Raw genomic sequence first — 15441 nt, 5'->3', positions numbered from 1 at the left:
TACCTCATGATACCCAATGTTTGGAAGTTTTTTAGTGCAACCATCTCTGGAAGACTAACATGCTACATCCTCAGAAGCCAAAATGGGGCTGGGTGGAAAAACCAGACCTAACTTCTCCACTCCTCAGCTGGCATCAAGAAGCTAGAAGATGTGAACGCCTTCTAAAAAGTACCCATCACATCAAAGTTCAGTGGACCCTCACTGTCCAGCTCTGACTAAGATATCATCTGAAAACGTGATTTGGGTTCTTGTCTCCATACTCTGTCTCTGTGATCACATTTACCACCATAAGCGATGATTTGTCTATATGCTGTCAACGCGCTAACTTAACTGAATTTCCCTATTCAGTCTGTTTTCTTTCAAGACAAGAGTAGTAAAATATTCAACACAGTCCTGAATGCAAGGTCAGAAGTTTCTCTTCAAGACAATAGGAAACACAGTGTGAAAGATCAGCTGGTCAAAGAGGCCCAGTAGATGCCTCTACACAGCTGCAGAGAGCTCACCTGTTGAAGTGGTCCCCGAGGTGCCCATGGGCTGACTGTTCATGTGTGTTTGCATGTGCGGAGGGGTGTAGGTATCATAACTCCGCCCATTCACTGACGGGCTGGTGGGCAGCATGCACGAGTATGAGGAGGTCTGACTGGGGACTGGGGGCTGCCAGAAGAAAGAAAAGCCTGTGATTACTGGAACCACCAGACAACTACATCCCAGGCTACCCTCTTCTCCAGGGCTTGCCAGCACGCTTGGTCATTACTGATGTCTCTTTGGAATGTCCTAGAATTCATTGGCCACCACCAGAGCATGCTGTGTACTAAATTTCTGAAACACAGTAAACCGCAAACAAATGTCCAGTTTTGGCAGTCTGTGCTGACTTTTACCTCTGCTAGAGTTACTATCATGAAAGATATCCTCCATCTACAAACTTGGATCTATTGTGGAATGCTCTGATCACCAAATTCCATAGTTCAATAGAGCAATAGTAGGACTCTCTGGAATGTTTGATGTAGGGACCTTGGGAACAGTTCAGTGCTGGACTGGACTTGAAGGATTAGAGATTTAATAAAAAATAAATAAATAAAATAAAAAATTAAAAAAAACCACAACCATAATGAGATCAGATTGAAGAGGTTAGAAATGTCAGTGAATATAACTTAAACACAACCTGAGAATCAACTGTGACTTCCTAACTGACTCAAAACCCCTGCTTGAGTCTCATCCATAAAATTGTATTGCTATCTTCAAAGTATTCAAAACAGAAATGTTGGGGAGATGAATGTCTCTCATAACTAAACAAGAAATATGCCGAGCCAGGAGACAGCTCCCTCAAGGTTACTTGAGGTCAAAAACCTCAGGAGGCGGATCAATAGAAACAGAGGGTCAGCAATAGCTGTGCTCTGAAAATTCTTGACATCCTCAGACCTTCCTTCACAAAGCCTGACAGCCACCGAGGAAGGTCCGGCAGGGGATACCCATTCTTTGCAAGACAGAGAGGATCTTGGTCAACAGGAAGAAGCAATTGACAGAGACTACCCCTCCCCATTCCAAAACCTAAAAAGTAGTTTTCTCCGAACAATAAAATCACACATTGTTTCTGTTTTCTTTGTTCAATGAAGCTATTTACTTTTGTGACTGTATAATCTGTGTAATTTTTAAAAGTCAATGTTTAAATAAGTCACCCCAACCTATTTCTTTAGAAATGGAAGCAAGCTTAATATAATCCCTCATCTATTTAATTATTTCTGGGTTTTTGTTTTTTTTTTTTTTTACCATGTGCACATTATGTCACCCTCATAGAAACCTAGAAGTTGCTAGAATATATAAAAGTGCACAAGCTACTCAATGGCCTCATTAAAGTCTGTTGATGACTGCTCGTGTCAAGTTCAAAAAGGCAAACAGGCCTAAAGGGCCCTGCCAGAACTTCAGCTTGCATTTGCTTCTAATTCCTGCAATCACTTCCTCTAGGCAAAGTGACTTCTGGGAAATTCCAAAATAGTTGTAGCCATACCCACTTAATGGGCTGCTGGCCCCTTCATTTACATCAGTTGCACTATGTCCAATAAAAGACAGATGCCATAGAAAAGAAGCAGGGGAATATGTCCTCCGGCACCGCTTATCCAGTTCTAGGCCTGAAGACTGAGAGACTTTATTTTGCTGTTATTTGAATTCCAAGCCTGGCAAAAGATGTTCAGTACAGGCTAAGTAATCTGTAGAACCCCCTCCCCCGAACTGCTTCCAGCAGGGCTCATGCTTCCAGTCGTATACCAGCAGGCATATCTGATGGTCGTACAGCAGGAGCCTTAGGACTTGCTGATGTTCCTAAGACATCAGAATCCTCTAAGCAACAGTGATCTAGCACATACCAGGAGTCATGCAGAACTTACACTAGGCCATGCCAGCTTGGTCCAGAACCAACCCCTAAGAACACGGGCCAGGGTATTATAGGAAGAATGCCCTCCAGCTCCCTAGGCAGCAAGGGTTACCACTGACCTGTCACATCGGCTACAGCTGACACACATTAGATTTCTAGCAAATACCTTCTACTCCATTTTTACTTTTAAATGTAGAAGGAGCTAGTTTCCCTATTTTACTAAATGCATTTCACTCTCTAAAGAGGAATCTTGCTTTTCAGCTGCCCCTCCCTTTTTCCTCTTCCTCACTAGCTTCTTAGAGGAACCAAAAAGTAATCCTCAAAATATTTGTGCTGCTTCTGCATTTATTAATACAAACCCACTAACGTAAACCTAAACTTTTTACATGCCAACATCTTTAGTACCTTTCATTATGCCCGAATTATTTCTACTTTGATACAAACATCCCTGGTAGCCGAAAGCGACCTCACTCCCGCCCGCCCGGCCTTCTCCAGCTAACATAATGATGAAAGGCACATTAACTTGACTGAACAGATAGAGTGTTTGTTTTCCAAGGGCATGAATCAATCAATCAGTCAATCAATCAGCTAAAAGAGGTTGGATTGACTGTCTCAGAGTTGACTGGTCAAGCTAATCACTGTCACAAGAAGGACTCCCAAGGGAGTAAATGCAATGAATGGGGTCTGCAAGCCTGAACCCATCCCTTGCCCTGTGCAGCAGGTGACCGTCCTCTCTTACTTGCATAGGCAGGTTGTTTGCCATGGTGAAGCTGGGCATGGGTGGCAAAGCACTGTACGTGTTGGTGAGGGCGGTGTCTGTTCGGCCCAACATGGAACCTGATGTGAAGGAGGAGACTGCAGAGGAAGAGAAAAGAGACAGAGAGAGGGCAAGGTCATTCATTACAAGGCAAGAGAAAGTCAAGGGCAGGCAAGGTTAAGAACCGTTCTTGGCAGGTGGGATTTCAAGTTACCAGGTGTGGTGGGCTGTGGGATTGGCTGGTAGACACTGGTACTGAAGCTGCTGCTGATAGGAATGTGACTAGGAGTGTTGCTGGCCTGTCTTCTCTGGTTCCTCAGTTTCTCTTCTCTTCTCCATTTGGCCCTTCGATTAGAAAACCATACCTGGAAATGCACAGAACAGGTTAGCCCTATGCTTGCTACCACTCGGCCACAAACAAAAAGCCCTCCATCCCCACCCTTACCCTAGAACAAGGGAGTCTTTGCAAACCTGACCATGATTATATCAGTGACTGGTATACAGCCAAGGCAAAATATAAGCATCCCAGTGCATAAAAACCACATGGTCCCTAGGTACCTGTATTCTTGCTTCAGGTAGATCTATTTTGGCTGCTAGTCTTTCCCGGGCAAACACATCTGGATAATGGGTCCTCTCAAACTCTGAAAGAGTAAGTTGATTTTATATATTATACCAGAACACAAGATAGTTCAGACACTGGATCAACCTAGCTTTTAACACCCAACTCCCATCTCATCCAGCCAATCAGACAGCTTGACAGTGTGCTGACTGTACTAGCAAGAACTTTCCCACCAGGAGCAAGTTTTCTTTGGAATGACATTTAGTGTTTGTCCTTATCTGTGGCCTAAGACAGTCAGATAGGTCATCATTTCCTTTGTCTGTCAGAATTGTAATATTTCAGTTTGCTGGTGTGTGAAAAGAAGAGAGAAAATGCATATGCGCGCACACACACACACACAAAAAAAAAAAAAACACACACACACTGAAAAGTGGGGGGGGGGGGCTTTTCATCCTTTATGCAAAGAGCCCTAGCTAAATTTAGCCCTTTGTGCTTTTGCTGTGGCATTTCCTTTGATTTAAGGTTTCTCTGCTTTGGAAATTTCCCAGTCACCTTTCTCCAGAGCCTCAATCTGCTCTTGGGTAAAAGATGTTCTATTTCTTTGCAGCTTCCGCTTCAGCTGAAGTCGCATCTGAGCTTCATCCGAGTCTTCTCCGTTAGAACTGATGGAGTTGGTGTTCTCTCCCCCTCCTTCCTGTTGCTGGCAGCCATCTGCAACAAAAAGAATAGGACAATAAGAGAAATCGGAACGGCATGGGGGGGCTCCTAATGGGACTCGGCACAGTTAGAAACTCCGAGGACTGGGTAATCTGCGCCTCCACAAAGCCTTCCTAAGTTAGTCAGATGGTAGCCTTCTTTGAATGACACCAGTTACCTGAGTCACATTCCTTGGTTTTCATTTAGATGAGACCTGACAGTGCTCTCGCAAGGTCTCTTTGAATGACAAAGCAAGCCAAAAAGTTTCCAGGCAAAATGATCTTTCCCTGCCGACTCTGACTCCACATCCAGTTCCCTTGCCCTACAGAAAGTATTTACCTATGGCTGTGTTGGGAAAATAGAGTGATGTGCACGATTTCAGCTGATCTATAATCAGTAATTCCTATCTAATCAATTAGATGTTGATAGGTTTGTAGAAAATGCTATTAAGAAACCAAACCAAGCTTGTAATCTTTTTAAAAAAATATTTATCTAGTTTTTATTTGAATTCTGCACAGTCAATTTCATTTTAAAGGTTGTGAATTTAGAAGTGCTTGCATTGTTCTGCAGTTTTATTCAACCATTGTGTGAGTGTGTTTCGCCTTGACACCTATTACGAGCACAGCTGTAATTATATCATCACCAAGAACAGGCTATAATTGCTGAAAATGGAATTTTATATTTAGATAAAAGGACTGTCCATTCTTTGTAATGTGTTGCACCAGAGAAAAGTAAGATTTCTTTTAAATTTTTAACGTGTAATTTTAAAAGAGAGACGGCGGAGAGTTCACTAACTAGCTAAATATGCTAAGCTGCAGCTGAGTCCTTGGCATATCATTTAAGTGGTACATTTTTAATTAGGGCATTTCCACCACTTTTAATGTAATTTCTATCATTAAACAGGGAAAGTTTCATTGTTTTCCTTTGCGCTTGGTGAAGAGCTGTGCACTTGGGCTAACCGGCTCTGCTGTGCACCTTTCGGGCAAGGCGGCAGCCTGTGGGAAGGAAAGGACTCAGGCCTTGGCTGGGCTTCCCAGGGCACTGCAGGCTGTCTTGGGTCCTGAGGCCTGTGGCCCCCACGGGATACCAACAAGAACTGTTCTCTCCGGATCCTAGAAACTTGGCTAGTTTGGGGGGAGGGGGCGCCAGGCCTCTGTGGGAATCGACTTGGCCAGGAATATCATTTATAACCAGGAGACAATAGGCCGCGCCTTCAAAGCGTTCAGGGAATTGTGACAGGATCTAGTGGGATCTTTTCAGGAACTTTGAAATGTTTTAAAACCCCAACTTTCTCCCCCATTTAAACAGGCGGATTCATCGGCACTGGCCACCATATGGGCCCTTGGAGATCTATTGAGATGACCACCAACACTTGAATAGCGAGGGGCTGCTTTTCAGCACCACACAATGCCCCGCGAGTAAGGGAAACTATTAAACTCCTGGGGCAGGAGCGTTGGCAAACTTTCGTGGGCAGAATTTTGAGGCCACAATAAGCACGGACAACAAAAGGATTCTCTCGAGGCGTGCAGCGGGCCACATTGTGTTACAAGAAGCTCAGTCAACAGACTTTTCAGCGAAGTGTGTTAACCCCTCTGCACTGCTATCATTAATCACTGTCCGGAGAGCGGGCGCCGCGGTGCTATTTAGGGCGCTTGGCTGGGGGGTGTGGGGGGGGTGGATGGGGGGCCAGGGTAGGGGGTGGAGGGAAGTGGGGAGGGTGGATGGGGACCAGAGCTGGGGCTGAGGGGAGGCTAAAGGAGAGAAGCTAAAGAGGAAGGATGGTGTGGGGGAGGGGCAGAGAAAGATGGAGGGCTCCAAAGAGATGGTGGTCAAAAAGGATAAGAAGGGACAGAGGGGAAATGTTGAGGAAAAAGAGACTGGAGAGTCGACGGAGAAGGGAGAAAACCACGAAAAGGAAAAGGAGGAGGGAGCGTGTATTGGTAAACAAGCCGCAGGCATCTTGCCCTACTTCAGATGAATGGGGGAGGGGAGGGTCGCCTGCCGAAGGAGACGCGCCGAACTCACGTGTAGGGGCACAAGTGGCTGTACTAATTTGCTGCCCCAGGTCTCTTGAGGACTCTTCAAAGTGGTCCCCCCACCCAGGGGGGAAAATGATGAGAGCCTGTTCCTTTTCCCTTTTATTGTCGGATTCGGTGAAGGAGGATACATTTTTGTCCCCCACCCCACCCCACCCCGTTGGAACTACTAAAAAAGTCCATCGGTTACTGCTTTTGGAAAACACAATCCTGCCTGGTCACTTATGCCTCCACCCAAAAGAAAAGCCCTGTCCCTTCTCTAGCACGTTAGATCTTGTCAATTAAACAAAGCTGGGGGTCTCCCTCTGAAGACGCCAGCACATAGCGTTTCTCTATTCTCATCTGCTTCTTGGACATCCTCTTCATTTTAAAGCATGGGGGTTATATTGACAGTCCTCCACGCTCAGGCACTACTTATAGATTAGCATGTGCTGGTTACATAAACCTAGGATTTGCGCTACCTTGAAAAATGATATTTAGGGACAAAAAAAAAAAAGTCTAGAGGAGCAGGAAAATGGCATTTAAACCCCGTTTTGCTGCTTCTTTTTAAAAGTGGAGTTAGAGAACGCTACGGGATTCACCGCCGCCTGCCCGCCCGCTGCCGCCGCCTCTTAACCAGCCCAGAAAGCAACCCTGAAAATGTGTTCACTACTTTAAAAGTAGCAAGTGTTTGCAGCCAGGTGACTGAGTGCTCACTTAGATAGAGCTGGAGGGTTTTTTGCTCCCTCCCCCCAACCCCACCCCCGCCTTTGGTGGCTTTACCTTCCACCCTTAAATCTTTTAAGAAACTAAAAATAGAAGTTAGAGCTTTCTAATTCCCCCACACGATAAACTTAAGTGGCAGACAATTAAGATATCTCCTTTAAAAGGCGTCCCCTCCTAGCGGCGCAAAGAAGGGACCTTCAATGGGCGCCGTGCACCTCCCAGGCTAATCCCAGAGAAGAGTGAAAGCGCCTCCCATTATCCCAGCCCCAGGACCATCTGACGCAGGGGATAGGATTTGTTTCCTGGAAGAAGAAGAGGAGAGAGAGAAAGAGAGAGGGAGAGGCGGGGAAACAGAAAAGAAAAAAGAAAAAAAAAAAGACGCTGGGAAATAAAATCATTCCTTAGTTTCTTAGTGTCTTAATCAGTGAGGCGGAAAACAAGCAAGAAAAGATAGCAACGCGGTTGCGGAACCTTTTCAGCTCCGGAGCGCAGATCAAAACATTGAAGCATCTGTTGAAAGGAGGCTGACTAAATCCTATAGAGGGCCTGGGTATTATGGGGGTTGGGGCGAGGGAAGGAGATGAGAAAAAGTGTCTTCGTGATCCCTAAAACCACCAAATCGCTGGAGAATTGGGGCTGGAATAGAGTCGTCTCGTTATTGTCAGCCCACGTCGTCAGGATTTTATTCACCGCCGCGTGGCGTAGATCAGATGGAAACCATATTTGTCTCCCTCAGAGACCTAACCTCTCCTTATGCTTCTGGAAATGGACTCTTTACAACCCCAGATCAGCCTCTTGGGCTGGAAAGGAGGCCAGGGAGGGAGGGAGACCCTCTTAGCACCAAAGGGCCAGAGAGATCCCCAGGAATTTAAGCCTGGATAGCTGACACCACAGACCGAAGTCCCCACGCCCAAGATTCTCCTTTCCAGCCACTCTTCCTCCCCACACTGGAGGCGGAGCAGAGAGCCTGGGGGAAAATGCACTTAGGTGGGGGTAAATAAGGTGGGTGGGTGGGACATTCAAGAAGTGTATGACCCAGCACACTCTAGTATCTAGCTGCCTTGAGTTAAAAGTCCCTGAACTAGCGCCACCTCTCGCCCTCAGCGGTCACCACCAGGCCTTTCCCTTTTAGTCTCTAGTTGTCCAGCTCTCCAGGAGGAAAACGTGCCCTAAGCAGGCAACACTTCCTCTAGCGGAAGTTATTGCCCTGGACTTTAGTCTTGGCACCCAGAGACAGGAAGAGGGTGTTCATTCCCTGGTCTCCATGCAAACCTGAGCCCCAAACGCCAGGGAGCACAGGAGTGGAGGGCTTCTGAACTCAGCCCTCCTAGATCTGAGCTTCTGGGCCTATTGCCCACGACCGAGACACCTTCGATCAAGTGGGCGGGGAAGGGCTTAGCAGAACTTTAGAGTGCTGGGGGTGGAGAGTGGATGGTCACCAGTTGAGGTTCTAGCTTCTCTGGGGTGTGTTCTTTGGGAATGCATGGAGGAGTCAAACCTCAGGCCCTGCATGGTTGGTTATATCTTTTCCTAGCTGATCTTTATAGACACCGGAGATGCCTGGACCTGTGAGCACTCTGAGCTCCAACTCAAAGCTGCAGGTTCGAGGTCACCTGAGCCGCGGCGAGGTGTCACCCAAGGGAGCCCGGGCCTGTACATCAGAAGCCTGCACTGACCAAGAGCGGCAGCGGTGCTGGGAAAACCAGAAAGGAACACTTTTCTCCCTACCGTCCCAGTGTCCGTCCTATATTGTTTTCTGCTCTTAAAACTGACATGTCTAATTGGCAATTGGTGCCGAATCGTGTCCAGAGGTCTCTTGTGGAACATTTCTACAGCTGTCTCCTTCAGCTAGACGCTTATTCATGTCGCCTTAATGAGAAACAAAACGTTCTCTAATGAGCAATTACAGAGCGACAGGATTGTTCCCATAACAAATTCTTGCAAGTGACAGAAGCATCCTTTGTACCAGATATTTCGCATACTGTTACCGATTTTCCCTTCTCTAACCCGGCTCTGTGGAGGCGCCCTGCACGCGGGGCCGGTCTAAGAGCTCACCGATTCACAGCAGCCCCTTCGCCATCCCTGGGCAGCCCCCCCCCCCCCCCCCGGCCCTATGCCCCAGGCTCTGTGGTGCTCCGGGGGAGTGAGACTCCTCGTCCCATTATCCCCGCATATTATCTCCTTGTCACGAACACAACAAATACCGATTAATCTTCGAAGTAAACTGTTTCCTATTCTTGACCAAGTTACCTCGGTGTGAGTGGGAAGGAGAGAGAGCCAACCCACCCGCTCTTCTTCCTGCACCCTTCTCACAGATCCTGGGAAAGGAAAACATAGTTCCTATCTGCCCCCTGGCCCCAGAACCTCTTCTCTTAGCCTCAGCCCAGTACTCGGTTTCCCTACCCCACTTGTAACCAGTTGCAACCACCGAGAATAAGAACTGGAACTGGGGGGGGGGGAGTACATGGGTTAAAGTTGGGGGAGGGAACTGGCCATGCACATGGGGTTAGGGGGTCCGCCTTCTCCTACCACCTTACTCAAAGTTACATAATTGTCAATTACTTCAAAAGCAAATAATACAATTATATTTACTTTGCAGTCTCTCGGTGTGTTAACTTGTCTCAGTTGTACTGCGAGTGCACACTACTGCATTATAATGTCAAATTTGAATAAGGCACCACTAGGTTCGACCTTACACATGTACAATCTCCTAACCACTTCATACAACCCTTGACATACATAATCCTTACAGTCACCAAGATGCTTTCACAAACACCAATTACAAAGTGAGGTTGGGGTACCTAAGCCTTCCAGGATTGTACCCTCTTTAATCTCCTAGGTACTGGAAGCCCAGAGGAGTAAAACACTTCAGGAAGGTGGCTGCTTGAGTTTTACCTTGCGTGGGTTGCCCTGGTACTGAAGTCCCGGGATACCAACCAGGGCGTGTGCCCCAGCTTCCGGTCTGCCCGTTCAACATCCTTAGTTTATCATACATGCCGTCTGCGCCCATCTGTTGCTTTTCGCTAGCCAGGTTGCGAAGAACTCTGTTTATTGATGACACCTGCAAATCAAACCAAATGGTAGTGTCTCCGAAAGACACGTAGTCACCCCATCTTAGGTCCCCATCTCAGCTCTCCCAAGCTTTAAAGAATGACCCCACTACACATGCAAAAGCTCCCAGCCATCCTGGAACAGTCTGTGGATTTTTAACTTATTTTGTGGAAAGAATGGCAGCTATCATTTTGTTCCTGGAAATGAAGTTGGGTGTAAAGGAGGGAGCAGTCCTTCACCTCTGTAGATATCACGAATAACCGCTCACTGGGCTGCTCCGCTTTGATCCAAGACTCAGTGATAAAAGACTTACTTTAGAGATCTACTTTATCGGAGAGCAGAAATGGATGCATGTTGCCTGAAAGAAGCTTCAGGAAAATGCTTTGAGGGGAATTTAGAATCTGGTTTTCATTTTCATTTCCAAGTGCCTTTCCCTAGTTCCTTTGACCCCTGGTCTGTGGTATCCAAATGAAGGGAACTACTCCTCACACTTCACCCCCATTTTCCAGATGGTCAAAAAGTCAAAGCCCACCTCTCCATACCCCCAGGTACCCTGGAGACAAATCAGGGAAGAGAGGGAGAGAGATGGCAAGGCCTGGGGAGAGAAAAGAGCAGGAGGAGATAAAGACGCGCCAGAGATGGGCCTTGGGGCAAGGTAGACACACGATGTTCACAATAAACTTACACTGGGTATGTTATCGTTGGTACAGACCCCCTCGGATAATAATCTGTCTCGGATTTCCCAAGCAAAGATGGAAGGGCACTCCCGTTTATACTGGGCTATTTTGCTTACAACTTCTGGAGTCGCCACTCTTGGCTTACTCCCTCCGATTGCCCTGGGTCTGATGGAGCCAGTCTCGTAATACCTGCCCAGAATTTTACTCACACAACCGTTGGATACCTGCATTAGGGAATTGGACAGAAAACCACATTATTAATAATTTCAAGACAAAAATAAAATTGTTTAAGTATGCATTAAACAATGACAAGCTTACGTTTTCATTGTCCAGCACCTGGACTTTTGCATCTGCATGGGTCTATAACACAAAAATATACCTTCAATGGTACGAGAACTTACTGTAGAGAGCTTTTTTTTTTCTTAAAAATTACATTTGTAGCCCTAAAACTACAAATAATGATGATACTTTCAAACACTTTGAATTATTTTTTAAAAGCTTTTTTTAAAAAAAACTATTTTTCTAAACACTGTGTGAAGATGCATCAAAACGAAGTCAGGTTAATTTTTTTGTGCTGACCTTGCCTAAAGTAGTATTATGTTGTGAAGAACAAAGGGAAAATAATGGAATTTTTATGATTTTTCCCTTAAATTTTTGCCCAGTTGAGCAAATGTGAATTAGGAGTGGATAACATTTGCCTTTGAAAATCCATATACATTCTTCACAAGCGTGATGGATGCAAACAATTCTCTAAAATCTGAGGTTAGCACGGGATGGGAAGAGGGGAATGAAATTATCCCAGCTTATATAACTCAGCTCATTACAGTTTGTACACTGTTACCACAATGAATGTCTTTACCAAATGAAAAAAGTATATTTTTAATTCACTCACATTCTTTTTCTTACGCAGATGAATTATCTTACATAACTGACTGAGGTTGGAAGAGACAGGGACCTTGGTGGAAGGAGAGGGGAAAGCTGGAAGGTAAGGGAAGTGGTGGGGATGGAGTTGGTGAGGGTGGTGTAGTCAGTAATTAGTAGCGTTTACAGTAAGAAATGAAGAGAGGACGCTTAGAGTGGAGGGCCGCAGGACGAGGGGGCGGGGTGGGGGTGGGTAGGGAGCGGCGAGTAGGGCAGCCATGGGAGGATCACCTGCAGAATTCGGGAAATGTCGCACGGCCGGGCCCCGCTGTGAGCTAGCTCTACGATCTTCTGCCGGGTGGAGTCCGGCAGTGGCCGCCCGTTGACAAAGACACCACCAAGCTGATTCACTCCGCTGTGACCTGAGGAAAGGACGAGGAGAGGAGAGCAGAGAAGAAGAAGAGGAAGAAGAAGAAGAAAAAGAAGGAGAAGAAAGAAGAAGAAGAAGAAGAAGAAGAAGAAGAAGAAGAAGAAGAAGAAGAAGAAGAAGAAGAAGAAGAAGAAGAAGAAGAAGAGAGGAAGGAAGGAAGGAAGGAAGGAAGGAAGGAAGGAAGGAAGGAAGGAAGGAAGGAAGGAAGGAAGAAAAGACCACAATGCAACCTCAGCTCCCTGCCAACCTGTGTGAACCTCAGCAATTAGGTCCTGGTTTTAAAAAACAAAAAAACAAAAAAACAAACAAACAAAAAAAAAACACCCAATAACAGAACCACCAGCCATGCAGTATACTGGGCAGCCCAGCCTCAAATACAATTTGAACCTGCCCACTGGACTGTTGTCAGACCTGGGAGAATACACAGGAACATATCCACCCAATACCATCATCCCTGAGTCTATTGCCCCCTTCATACGCACCCCCAGCCCTTCTTGGAACCCACAAGGGGCAAAAGTCAAGCTCTTAAATTCTTCTCCCTACATCACCTCTGAGTGTCACCACAGAGTCCACACAGAAGTCTCTGCAGTGTTGGAACAGCACTGCAAATCCCAAGTCCTGCACTGCTCTACAGAACGTTATAAAACCTTAGCATGGTGATTTAACTCTGGCAGAGGTGCACAGCACATAGCACCGTGTGTGTGTGTGTGTGTGTGTGTGTGTGTGTGTGTGTGTGTGTGTGTGGTGCGCGCACGCGTGTGGAATAGAAAAAAGTCAGAAAGATAAATTTGTCGCTAGTGACCCCCCAATCCGTGCATCCACAGCAGGCATAGAGTTGGAAATCCCACTCACACAGTGATCCGCCTGCCCCAAGTGGTGCTCAGAAGCCTGGAGCCTTCCCACCCGCCACTACTCGCTTTACTTCCGCTGCTGAACTCCGCCCTCCCCCTCAGCCAAGGACACAAATATTAACAGAAACCCAAACCAGAAAAAGAAAAAGACCACATCACAGTGCCACCGGTCCTTCCTTCCACTCTTGTCTCACAACCTCATCCCATTGTCTTGTCGTAGAGACTAGGGCGAGAGGGAAGGAGCGCGTCTATGATTTTACCCTCCTCGGAAACCACAGGAATAGAAAAAAAAAAAAAACCAGTCCCCTCTTTCCACTTCCTCGGACATCTCCAACCTGCAGCCCCGTGTCTAGACAGAAGCCCTCTCAAGGAAATGTGGTTCTCAGCTCCTCTCTTGTCTCCTCTCTTCTCCTCTCTTCTCCTTGGAGCCTCCTGATAAATTGACTCCAGGAGCCTGTGCTTCTTAGCAATAAATAAGCTCCAAATATAGACGAGGGGGGAATATGATGAGCCTCTCTGACATTTGTCTTTAAAATAAAACTAGCTGCACGTCAAGTTTGAGCTTAATTTCTGGAAATAGGCGGAAGTCGCTCCGGATCATGCATGGAAGGCTAATTGAAAAGATCAGTCGGGGCGCTTGTGGCAGCCTTGTCACTTTGTGACAGTGCTCCGCTCCGGGAAATTGCATCGTCACGACAAACGGGACCGTGATAAAACGACCCTTTCCGTCCCTATTTGTAGATCACTCAGACGAGAATGAACTGCACTCGGCTCCCCTTCGAGGGGAGCTGCGTTTTCAGGGTAGCTTGAGGCTTGGGGCTGGAGGAGGGTTAGAGCTCACGGAGGGGGGGCGGGGCCTCAATTCGATGAAAAGTGACAGGCATTTAGAGATCTGGGCTCTGGCTGTCCCGGGCCAGTGCAAGAGTGGACATTGCACATTGCAAGAGAGGGCTTCTTAAGCAGGGCAAGGCCTACCTTGCGCTTCCGGTTTCTCCTAAATTTTCTCTTATCATCTACCTTGGCTTTCTAGATCTCAGTTACCATGCAGGTATGGAGGCTCATCTCTGGGCAAAAGAAAGCTTCCCAGAAAAAGAAAGGCCTTCCCAGAGAAATGAAGAGAAACTTTTCAAAAGCAAAGCCAGGGTAATTCCCAGTCTACGGATGCCAGAGTGTGCAAGGCCTCATAGACCTTCCTTATCCCTTATTGCAAAATTAACGTGCCCAGCACCTCCACAGCTGCAGCCCGGATTTGCTGGTCTGAAAGACACGGGGCCAGGGCGCCTCTGCCAGCAACGAAATGGCAGCGAAGAAACATAGCTCTAAATTCCCCTTTAGAGGTTAAGCCTCAATCATTGTGTCCCTTCCCTGGGGACTGCTGGCGTTCTCGCCCAGTGGCGATGATTATGCGCCTAGAATTCGACCGCAAAGCTTCTAATACGAAAACATATGGTGTCAATTTGGATGCTCCGCGCCTCGCGCACACCCGGGAACCAGCGGCACAAAGCCTACAGGCCAACCCGCGACCCGTACCCCTCTGGGCCTGCCAGCCAGGCCATAGTGTAGCGGCAAACGGTCGCGACTGAGCGCCTCGGCCCACCTGAAAACCTAAGGCTAAGGAGTCCAAGCTCCAGGGTACGGATCTGACAGGTTCTGCACAAATGCAGCCGCAAATACACCTTTGCTCACTTTCCTGATCTTAGCGCCCCTCGTCCTGTGGCATCAAGAGCTGCTGGTCTCTCTAAGCTTCTGCCAGTCCACAACCACAGAAGACCCAAGCCTCTCCATACTCCCAAGCATAGTTGTAGCCAGTGTAGATCTCCACCTTTACCCAGGCCTAGCTTCAGTGGCTCAACTCTATCACATACCAGCAACCATTGGCTGAGTACAAAGGTTGGGGCCCAAAGGACCTGGGCAAAGGTAAGAAGAGAGGCACAAAGGAGCCTGGTCAAAGGCACCAGGGGCCTGGGTCATCCAGAACCCACTCAGTTGCTCTTGCTAGTGCAAGGTTTATCCAATTCCTGACCCGCACAGCTTCCACTCTCTTCCCAGATCCAGGAAACCCTCCTTTCCAGTAAACCCTGTGAGGTTTACTTCCCCACTAGGGTACCAGCCCTGGGTGCTCCACTCCCCTTCTCTTCTAGGCCGGTAGCTAGGGTGGGGAGGGGAGGAGCTGGCCAGAGATTGACTAAGGGAGGGAAGCCCCCCCCACCCCTCAGGGTCGGAGGAATCGCACAGTCTTGGCCAAGCCCAAAGGGGCCTCCTTCTCTTCTCAGGAGAAGCCTTTGCTTCGCCCCGCCCTGCTCGGCCCAGCCCCTCTCTCTGGGGTCAGAGCCCGGGCAGGGGCGGGGAGGGGGTATGAGTTACAGGATTGGGGTGGGGGGGTGGGGTTTCTCTACCGCAGCTTCAAAAACTCGGGCGAGTAGTTTTGAAGGGCCCCAGCCTCTGCCCTT

The 15441-nt window shown here is 47.6% G+C and overlaps 1 protein-coding gene across 8 annotated transcripts in view, besides 18 other annotated features; it reads right to left on the bottom strand.

Annotated features, from left to right (window-relative positions):
- Nucleotides 1-15441, bottom strand: part of Pax6 (paired box 6) — a 29515-nt gene that overhangs the window by 2451 nt on the left and 11623 nt on the right. For 3 of the 8 annotated variants that reach the window (NM_001244198.2, NM_001244200.2, NM_013627.6), the window contains exons 4-12: nt 12002-12132; nt 11168-11209; nt 10858-11073; nt 10017-10182; nt 4237-4395; nt 3684-3766; nt 3340-3490; nt 3108-3223; nt 504-654 (exon numbers count right to left, since the gene is read on the bottom strand). In NM_001244198.2, the coding sequence (NP_001231127.1) occupies nt 504-654; nt 3108-3223; nt 3340-3490; nt 3684-3766; nt 4237-4395; nt 10017-10182; nt 10858-11073; nt 11168-11209; nt 12002-12132 (1215 nt within the window). Of the gene's footprint in view, nt 1-503; nt 655-3107; nt 3224-3339; nt 3491-3683; nt 3767-4236; nt 4396-10016; nt 10183-10857; nt 11074-11167; nt 11210-12001; nt 12133-13326; nt 13498-15441 lie in introns of those variants that run through there. The other 5 variants (NM_001244201.2, NM_001310144.1, NM_001244202.2 and 2 more) reach the window with 3 other exon arrangements.
- Nucleotides 4707-6233: a DNAseI hypersensitive site, noted in NCBI's record as "CE3 and CE4; the nucleotide coordinates are approximate for this feature". NCBI's record gives the evidence for it as "EXISTENCE:in vivo cleavage assay evidence [ECO:0001075][PMID:22220192]".
- Nucleotides 4707-9307: a biological region, named in NCBI's record as "enhancer region in intron 7 of Pax6".
- Nucleotides 5533-6033: an enhancer, noted in NCBI's record as "CE3". NCBI's record gives its function as "enhancer in the rhombencephalon" and the evidence as "EXISTENCE:transgenic organism evidence [ECO:0001131][PMID:14732405]".
- Nucleotides 6807-7807: a DNAseI hypersensitive site, noted in NCBI's record as "CE2; MV+ lens cells; the nucleotide coordinates are approximate for this feature". NCBI's record gives the evidence for it as "EXISTENCE:in vivo cleavage assay evidence [ECO:0001075][PMID:22220192]".
- Nucleotides 7176-7914: an enhancer, noted in NCBI's record as "CE2". NCBI's record gives its function as "enhancer in the diencephalon and heart" and the evidence as "EXISTENCE:transgenic organism evidence [ECO:0001131][PMID:14732405]".
- Nucleotides 7541-7557: a protein binding site. NCBI's record gives the evidence for it as "EXISTENCE:protein binding evidence [ECO:0000024][PMID:14732405]".
- Nucleotides 8507-9307: a DNAseI hypersensitive site, noted in NCBI's record as "CE1; MV+ lens cells; the nucleotide coordinates are approximate for this feature". NCBI's record gives the evidence for it as "EXISTENCE:in vivo cleavage assay evidence [ECO:0001075][PMID:22220192]".
- Nucleotides 8832-9165: an enhancer, noted in NCBI's record as "CE1". NCBI's record gives its function as "enhancer in the late eye" and the evidence as "EXISTENCE:transgenic organism evidence [ECO:0001131][PMID:14732405]".
- Nucleotides 13107-14107: a DNAseI hypersensitive site, noted in NCBI's record as "NRE site; the nucleotide coordinates are approximate for this feature". NCBI's record gives the evidence for it as "EXISTENCE:in vivo cleavage assay evidence [ECO:0001075][PMID:22220192]".
- Nucleotides 13107-14233: a biological region, named in NCBI's record as "enhancer in intron 4 of Pax6". NCBI's record gives its function as "regulatory_interactions: Pax6".
- Nucleotides 13327-14233: an enhancer, noted in NCBI's record as "1 kb PstI fragment". NCBI's record gives the evidence for it as "EXISTENCE:reporter gene assay evidence [ECO:0000049][PMID:7529875]".
- Nucleotides 13340-13885: an enhancer, noted in NCBI's record as "BglII/XbaI 530 bp fragment (406/BX)". NCBI's record gives its function as "enhancer in retina" and the evidence as "EXISTENCE:transgenic organism evidence [ECO:0001131][PMID:9847251, PMID:9882499]".
- Nucleotides 13520-13735: a conserved region, noted in NCBI's record as "conserved region; ele4". NCBI's record gives the evidence for it as "COORDINATES:sequence alignment evidence [ECO:0000200][PMID:7529875, PMID:9883578]".
- Nucleotides 13588-13604: a protein binding site, noted in NCBI's record as "Ret Pax binding site". NCBI's record gives the evidence for it as "EXISTENCE:protein binding evidence [ECO:0000024][PMID:11003833]".
- Nucleotides 13588-13604: a protein binding site, noted in NCBI's record as "Ret Pax binding site". NCBI's record gives the evidence for it as "EXISTENCE:protein binding evidence [ECO:0000024][PMID:11003833]".
- Nucleotides 13732-13748: a protein binding site, noted in NCBI's record as "Ret2 Pax binding site". NCBI's record gives the evidence for it as "EXISTENCE:protein binding evidence [ECO:0000024][PMID:11003833]".
- Nucleotides 13732-13748: a protein binding site, noted in NCBI's record as "Ret2 Pax binding site". NCBI's record gives the evidence for it as "EXISTENCE:protein binding evidence [ECO:0000024][PMID:11003833]".
- Nucleotide 13792: a TSS, noted in NCBI's record as "transcription start site; P alpha promoter". NCBI's record gives the evidence for it as "EXISTENCE:manual assertion [ECO:0000218][PMID:9882499]".

Source organism: Mus musculus, chromosome 2 (assembly GCF_000001635.26).
Source record: "Mus musculus strain C57BL/6J chromosome 2, GRCm38.p6 C57BL/6J".
In the NCBI taxonomy this organism is placed as follows: Eukaryota; Metazoa; Chordata; class Mammalia; order Rodentia; family Muridae; genus Mus; species Mus musculus.
This window is presented reverse-complemented; position numbering and strand designations above follow the sequence as displayed.